The 7,106-nt window shown below is 69.8% G+C and overlaps 2 protein-coding genes across 2 annotated transcripts; one reads left to right on the top strand and one right to left on the bottom strand.

Moving 5' to 3' along the window:
* On the top strand, nucleotides 1-3,731 carry SHARPIN (SHANK associated RH domain interactor). The gene is made up of 9 exons (XM_058659428.1): nucleotides 1-255; nucleotides 329-503; nucleotides 2,384-2,494; nucleotides 2,575-2,716; nucleotides 2,800-2,908; nucleotides 2,980-3,133; nucleotides 3,211-3,326; nucleotides 3,413-3,538; nucleotides 3,634-3,731. The coding sequence occupies exons 1-8, from the start codon at nucleotides 49-51 to the stop codon at nucleotides 3,527-3,529; spliced, it is 1,131 nt and encodes a 376-aa protein (XP_058515411.1). The 5' UTR covers nucleotides 1-48; the 3' UTR covers nucleotides 3,530-3,538; nucleotides 3,634-3,731.
* Nucleotides 3,732-4,313: 582 nt separating this feature from the next.
* Nucleotides 4,314-6,557, bottom strand: LOC101524542 (cytochrome c1, heme protein, mitochondrial). Its single transcript, XM_058659427.1, has 7 exons — nucleotides 6,394-6,557; nucleotides 5,518-5,714; nucleotides 5,313-5,439; nucleotides 5,074-5,231; nucleotides 4,839-4,999; nucleotides 4,655-4,755; nucleotides 4,314-4,566 (listed from the first exon to the last, which is right to left on the bottom strand). Exons 1-7 carry the CDS (start codon nucleotides 6,520-6,522, stop codon nucleotides 4,462-4,464), a joined length of 978 nt encoding a protein of 325 aa, XP_058515410.1. The 5' UTR covers nucleotides 6,523-6,557; the 3' UTR covers nucleotides 4,314-4,461.
* Nucleotides 6,558-7,106: the final 549 nt, after the last annotated feature.

The raw sequence follows: 7,106 nt of genomic DNA, 5'->3' as shown, positions 1-7,106 counted from the left end.
GCGGCGCCACGGGTCGTGCCCATCACCTGGAAGCGGCGGCCGGGGCAGATGGCGCCGCCGGCCGGAGGGGCTGCAGGGGCCGGGGCGGCCGCAGGGTCCAGCTCGGCCGCCGTGCTGCTGGCCGTGCATGCCGCCGTGCTGCCGCTCGACGCCGGCGCCGGGGCCGAGGCGCAGCTGCGGCGGCTGCAGCTGAGCGCCGACCCGGAGCGGCCCGGGCGCCTGCGGCTGGAGGTGCTGGGCGCGGGGCCGGGCGCGGTGAGTCGGGGCGCGGGGCGCGGGGCGGCGGGAGGCCGCGAGGCGCGGGCGGCTGAGCGCACTGTCCCCGCAGGTCGGCTGGCAGTGGCCCTTGGAGTCCGTGTCCTACGCCGTGCGGGGCCCCAGCCAGCACGAGCTGCAGCCTCCCCCGGGCGGCCCCGGCGCGCTCCGGCTGCAGTTCCTGAGCTCACAGGAGGCGCAGCGCTGGGCGGCCCTGGTCCAGGGGGCCTCGCTGGACGGACAGGACGGTGGGTGCTGAGGGGCCGGGGGGCTGGGCGGGAGCTGGGCGCACCTGTCCTGCTGACACGGGGGCACGGGGCGCTGGGCACACCTGTCCTGCTGACACGGGGTGATGGAGAGCTGGTTGCACCTGTCCTGACACGGGGGGACGGAGGGCTGGTTGCACCTGTCCTGACACGGGGGGACGGAGGGCTGGGTGCACCTGTCCTGACATGGGGGGGGACGGAGGGCTGGGTGCACCTGTCCTGACACGGGGAGGGGGGGACGGGGAGCTGGGCGTACCTGTCCTGACACGGGGGCGGGGGACAGAGGGCTGGGTGCACCTGTCCTGAAATGGGGGGACTGGGGGCTGGGTGCACCTGTCCTGACACGGGGAGGGGGGGACGGGGAGCTGGGCGTACCTGTCCTGACACGGGGGCGGGGGACAGAGGGCTGGGTGCACCTGTCCTGAAATGGGGGGACTGGGGGCTGGGCGCACCTGTCCTGACATGGGAGGGGGACGGAGGGCTGGGTGCACCTGTCCTGACACGGGGGGGGGGACGGAGGGCTGGGTGCACCTGTCCTGACACGGGGGGGGGGACGGAGGGCTGGGTGCACCTGTCCTGACACGGGGGGGGGGGGGGACGGAGGGCTGGGTGCACCTGTCCTGAAATGGGGGGACGGGGGGCTGGGTGTACCTGTCCTGACACGGGGGCACGGGGGGCTGGGCACACCTGTCCTGCTGACACGGAGGGGGCACGGGGGGCTGGTTGCACCTGTCCTGACACGGGGGGACGGAGGGCTGGGTGCACCTGTCCTGACACAGGGGGGGGACGGAGGGCTGGGTGCACCTGTCCTGAAATGGGGGGACGGGGGGCTGGGCGTATCTGTCCTGACACGGGGGCACGGGGGGCTGGGCACACCTGTCCTGCTGACACGGAGGGGGCACGGAGGGCTGGGTGCACCTGTCCTGACACGGGGGGACGGAGGGCTGGGTGCACCTGTCCTGACACGGGGGGGGGGGGGGAACGGAGGGCTGGGCACACCTGTCCTGCTGACACGGAGCGGGCACGGGGGGCTGGGTGCACCTGTCCTGACACGGGGGGGCGGGGACGGGGAGCTGGGCGTACCTGTCCTGACACGGGGGGTGGGGTGGGGTAATGGGTTAGGAGACTCAGGAAGGTAAGCGGCTAAGAGCACAGAATCACAGGACTGTGGGTGCTGTGGCAGGGCTGCACTGCTGCTTCCTGGGCCTAGCAAAGGGAAGCAGGAAGAGAAGATGGTGTGACCTGTCGGGTCAGGCAGGAAGGGACAGAGCAATAATCAGGCCATTTGCCAAGTAGGAGGAACGTGAAAACACTCCTAGGAAAAATGTAGTTAAAAGTTTAGGGGCCAGTGCCGTGGCATTGCAGGCTCATCTTCCGCCTGCAGTGCTGGCCTCAACGTGGGTGCGCTACTGGCAGCTCAGCTCCTGTGGCTGGGAAGAGTGCTTGGGGCCCTGCCCATGCGGGAGACCCAGGAGCTGGCTGCTGATGGCTCAGCTCCACAGCAAGTGGGACTCTCTAGCTCTGACTTTCAAGTAAAATAAGTAAGTTTTCTTTTTAAATGTATGTTGGGGCAGTAAAGTGTTGCACGTACATGTAAAGTTACTTTTTGCAAAGTTGGAGTTGCAGAGGAGAGGCATCCTCTCCCTCACTCCTCAGGTGGCTGCAGCAGGGGCTGGCCAGGCTCACTGGGCTCCCTGTGGGTGCAGGGACCTCAGCACTTGGGCTGCTTCCCGGGCCGTGAGCAAGAAGCTGGGTGGGAAGTGGGGCCTCGGGAGGGCGGAGGCCAGCCTGCCTGGGGGCACCCCTGCACCAGCAGCAGTGAGGCATGGCGGGGCCAAGCCCCACTGCATCTTCCCTCCCAGGCAGTGGCAGCCCACCCCCAGCCCCACCCAGTCCCCCTGGTGCCTCCACACCCAGAGCCCCCCAGCACGAGGTGGATCTGCCCTGGAGCCCCGGCGGCCAGGTGGAGAATGGTAAGGGTACGGGCAGGCAGCCGGGCGGGCTGGGGTGGGCAGTGGGCATGCAGTCCCAGCTGTCCATCCTCGCCCTACAGAGGAGCTGGTGGGACGCCTGGCCCGGGCCATCGAAGCTGGGGACGAGGAGGGGGCGGCCCAGGCAGCAGCCACGCTAGCTCGGCATCACGCAGCCCTCAGCGTGCAGCTGCAGGCAGCCTGCTTTCCCCCAGGGTCCCTCAGGTGAGGCCCTGCCCACCCCGGCTACAGCTTTGCCCACCCCGGCCACAGCCCCACCTGCCCCCCTGACCCTGAACATGGCCCAGGCTGCAGGTCACGGTCGAGGATGCTGCGTCCGCCGCATCCGTGGCGTCGTCGGCCCACATCTCACTGCAGGTCCACCCGCGCAGCACCATCGCCGCCCTGCGGGAGCAAGTGAGCACAGCCCAGGGGCCCCGCTGGGTTCCCGACCCCGGCCCTAGTCCAGCCCTACACTCTGGCCCTAGGTGTTCTCCGAGTTTGGCTTCCCGCCTGCCGTACAGCGCTGGGTCATCGGGCGGTGCCTATGTGTCCCTGAACGCAGCCTGGCCTCCTACGGGATCCGGCACGACGGAGACCCTGCCTTCCTCTACCTGCTCTCAGCCCCCGGAGAGGCGCCAGGCTAGTCCCCGGTCCCTGTGGTGTGAGGGCGGTGGGGGTACAGCCTGGCATGGCCCTGAACCTGCTTCCTGTTGCAGGGTTCAGCCCTCAGTGTCCCCTGAAGACAGAGGGGGAGCTGGGGCACCTGTGTGCCCAGCCTCCGGGGCTGCTGGGGGCTCAGCCGGCCAGCTCCAGCCTCCCCAGCCCCTTGCAGGTGGGCCAGGTGGGAGTGGGCAAAACCTGGGTGGTGCCATGCCACCAGGAAGGGCAGGGAGGTAGACCCTTGTCCCCTTTTTCCAGCCCGGCTGGCCCTGTCCTTCCTGCACCTTCATCAACGCCCTGAGCCGCCCAGGCTGTGAGATGTGCAGCGCCCAGAGACCCTGTGCATGGGACCCCCTGCTCCCAGCTTCCGCCTAGCACCCCAAGGTACTAGAGTGGACCCCCCCCCAGCTGTCTAGCATCCCCCAGGGTTGTGGAACTGGAGTGGGCCAGCAGCCCAGCCATGACTGGTCTCTTCCCAGGTGGTGGAGGACATGGCCAGAGGCCCTCGGTCCTGGATCACTTCGTGACCATCTCGGGGCAGCTTTGCTCAAAGGGACATTAAAGATGCTCAAGAACTGCCCGAGAGCCCCGTCTCTGTCTTTGCCACGAGCCGCCCCAGCTCTGGCCGTGGGGCCCGAGAGCCCCGTCTCCGTCTTTGCCACGAGCCGCCCCAGCTCTGGCCGTGGGGCCCGAGAGCCCCGTCTCCGTCTTTGCCACGAGCCGCCCCAGCTCTGGCCGTGGGGCCCGAAAGCCCTTCCTGAACCCTCGGTTTAGATGCCTCCCCCACAGGACAGGATGAAGTGGGTGCGTGTGCTCAAGGCACCTGCTGGTTTACTCCCCACGGGCCACAGCTGGAACTGCCTCCCACAACGTGAAGGATCTCACCACAGGCACCCCAAAGTGTCTACTGAGGTCACACGTCATGGCTCCCCATCACCGACAGCTGCCATGGCTGCTGGGAGGGGGGTCCCTGACCAGTTCCGTCCTCTCCCTAGGTGCACTCAAGGTCACCAGCTTGGTCACTGGCTGCGCCTGGGCATACCCCTCCCCACAGTCCCTTCTTTGCTCCCTGTCTCAGCGCCCCAGGGATGCTGTGACGGGCAGGGTGCGAACCCCAAGGACCCATGCCCTCAGCCTGTCAGAGAACAGTTCTGCTGGGTACAGAGACAAGTTTAATTTATTCCTGTGACAGGCCAAGGTGACGGTTCCAAGCTGGCCGTGGTCTCCCATCCCTCCACGCTGTCCCAGCTGGAGTCTCACTGAGCCCAAGGGTCCTTCAGGCAGGCTGAGCGGCACAGCTGGCGTGTTCACTTGGGCGGCCGGTAGGCCAGCTTCCGACTCTTGAGCACTGACCACTTGTGCCTCTTCATGGCGTACAGCAGGGGCAGCAGCAGGCCCATCATCAGCAGCATCTAGGGACAGAGCTGGCTCAGAGGAGCCCAAGCAGCCCCCTGCACCCCTGCCCAGCCCGCCCCGTGCCCCAGTCCCTGCTGCCTGCACCTTGAGCCCCATGCGCTTGCGGTGGTCATGCTCCGGCTCCGATGCCCAGCGCAGGAAGGTGCACACGTCCTTGGCCACCTGGGACATGGTGGCCGGGGTGCCTGTGAGAGGGACAGATGGGACCAGTGGTCACCTGGGGAGGATGCGGGAGAAGGGCACCCAGCCAGCCCGAGGCGGCTCTCACCGTCATCGAACTCCAACACTTCATTGTAGATGGGTGGGGCCATGCCGATGGCCTGGCCGGGGAAGTAGGGGTTGAAGTAGAGGCCTTCGCGCAGGGACACGCCCGTGGGCGGCTCACAGTAGCCCGTGAGTAAGGAGAAGACATAATCCTCACCCCCATGCCTGCAACCAGACCCCCGGTGTCAGCTCCCAGCAGACGCAGGGCGCCCCCTCCCCATCCCGCGGCGCCCGCGCACCTGGCCCGTACGATGTAGCTCAGGTCGGGGGGCAAGGCGCCGTTGTTGGCAGCTCTGGCAGCCTCGGGGTTGGGGTACGGCTTGGGGAAGTAGTCCGACAGCTTCCCTGGCCGCATGAACATCTCCCCGTCCTCGTTGGGGCCGTCCTGGACTTCCACCTGCAGCCAAGAGCCCAGGTCAATACCCGGGAGGCCCGCTGGCGGCGTGGCGCGCCCCCCACCTCCCCCCCCCCTGCCCACCTCCTCGGCCAGGGCCTTGGCCTCCTCCTCCGTGTAGCACACGCCCACCAGGTGGCGGTAGGCCACGTAGTCCATGCTGTGGCAGGACGAGCACACCTGCTTGTACACCTGGAAGCCCCTCCGGATGCTGCGGGGAAGGCATGCGTGAGCGGCGTCCAGGTCCCCGCACCCCATGCCCGCCCGGCCGCCCCGGCCGCTCGCACACCTGGTGTGGTCCAGGGACGACAGCAGGCCACGGTGAGACCACGGGAAGCTGGGCGGATGCAGCTCCAGGTCACTGGCACTCACGGCGGTGTGCAGCGCCACGGCCAGCCCCGCGCCCCCCGCCGCCAGCACGCCCAACGCTGACAGCATCACCTTCCGGCCGCGGGACGCGCCAGGCTTGGACGACAGGAACGCTGCCTGCAAGAGGTCCGCTCAGAGCCTGCTGCACCGGGGCCGGCCTGCGCGCCCACCTCCCTGCCCGGTCCCGACCCGCGCGCCCACCTCCCTGCCCGGTCCCGACCCGCGCGCCCACCTCCCTGCCCGGTCCCGGCCCGCGCGTCCACCTCCCTGCCCGGTCCCGGCCCGCGCGTCCACCTCCCTGCCCGGCCCCGGCCCGCGCGCCCACCTCCCTGCCCGGCCCCGGCCCGCGCGCCCACCTCCCTGCCCAGCCCCGGGCCGCACGCCCACCTCCCCGGCACCGGGCTCAGGTCAGGGTCGGGGTGTCCCCGGGTCCTGTCGAGGGGCCCACAAGACCCGGCGTGGGCCAAGGTCACAGCGGCTGGCCGAGGTCAGGCTGGGGGTCACTTGGGGACGCGGGCTCCGTCGGGATGGACAGTCGGCGGCGGCGCCGTCCAGGGACGCCCCCTCGGACAAAGCCCCTAGCCCGCCCCGCGCGGTCACGCTCGGCCCCAGTCCCTGCTACGGGGAAGAGGGCGCCCGGCCCAGCTCCCGGGCTCCGCGGGCAGCAGGGCTGGGGGCGCGGGAAGCCGGGCCGGGCCCCCCCGGACGCTGTCCCAGCGCGCGCCCGCAGCCTCCCCGGAGTGACCTTCACCGGGAGCGGAGCCGCGCGGGGGCCCGGGCCCCGGCCAGCGCTCACCTGAGGCGTCCGCAGCGGCAGCTGCCCGGGCCGCGCGCCGCACAGCAGGCCCCGGGCTCGCGCACCCGGCAGCCCCGCGCCCCGCGGACCCAGCACTGCTGCCCGAAGCGAGGCCGCCGCTGCCGCCATCTTGGCCCTCCTGCGCGCGGCCCCCGCGCCCGTCGGTCCCTGCGCGCCGCGCGGGCGCAAACCTCGCGAGATGCCCGGCGCGTGGGGCGGGGCCGTGGACGCGGGTGGGCGGGGCCCGCGGCGTCGCCGGTTGCTGCGGTAACGCCCCGGCTGCGGCGCGGGACAGGCCTCGGTGCACGCGTGGCGGGAACTGCGGGCACGTGGCGAGGTCCCCGGGCCGCTCTGGGTCGAGGCGAGGCGTCGCGCGCAGCCCCGCCAAGGTAGTCCGTGACCCGCGTGCATCCACGGATCAGCTGCACCTGCGGCCCCCTCATCCTCCCCTTTGCGCCTGGGCCCCTGCACCCACGTGGGAACCTGGAAGTCAGGCCTAACTCCAGCTTTGGACCAACCCGGGTCTGGCCATTATTGCAGCCATTTGGGGAGTGAATCTGTAACGATGGAAGATCTCTCCTCTCTCTCTAACTCTGCCTTGCAAATACATATGTATGTATGACATGCTAATTGAAAATGTTTAGGGCCCGGCGGCGTGGCCTAGCGGCTAAAGTCCTCGCCTTGAACGCGCCGGGATCCCATATGGGCGCCGG

The sequence above is a fragment of the Ochotona princeps genome, unplaced genomic scaffold, assembly GCF_030435755.1.
Source record: "Ochotona princeps isolate mOchPri1 unplaced genomic scaffold, mOchPri1.hap1 HAP1_SCAFFOLD_121, whole genome shotgun sequence".
NCBI classification, from domain to species: domain Eukaryota; kingdom Metazoa; phylum Chordata; class Mammalia; order Lagomorpha; family Ochotonidae; genus Ochotona; species Ochotona princeps.
Note: the sequence above shows the minus strand (reverse complement) of the source record. Positions and strands in the feature narration are given on the sequence as shown.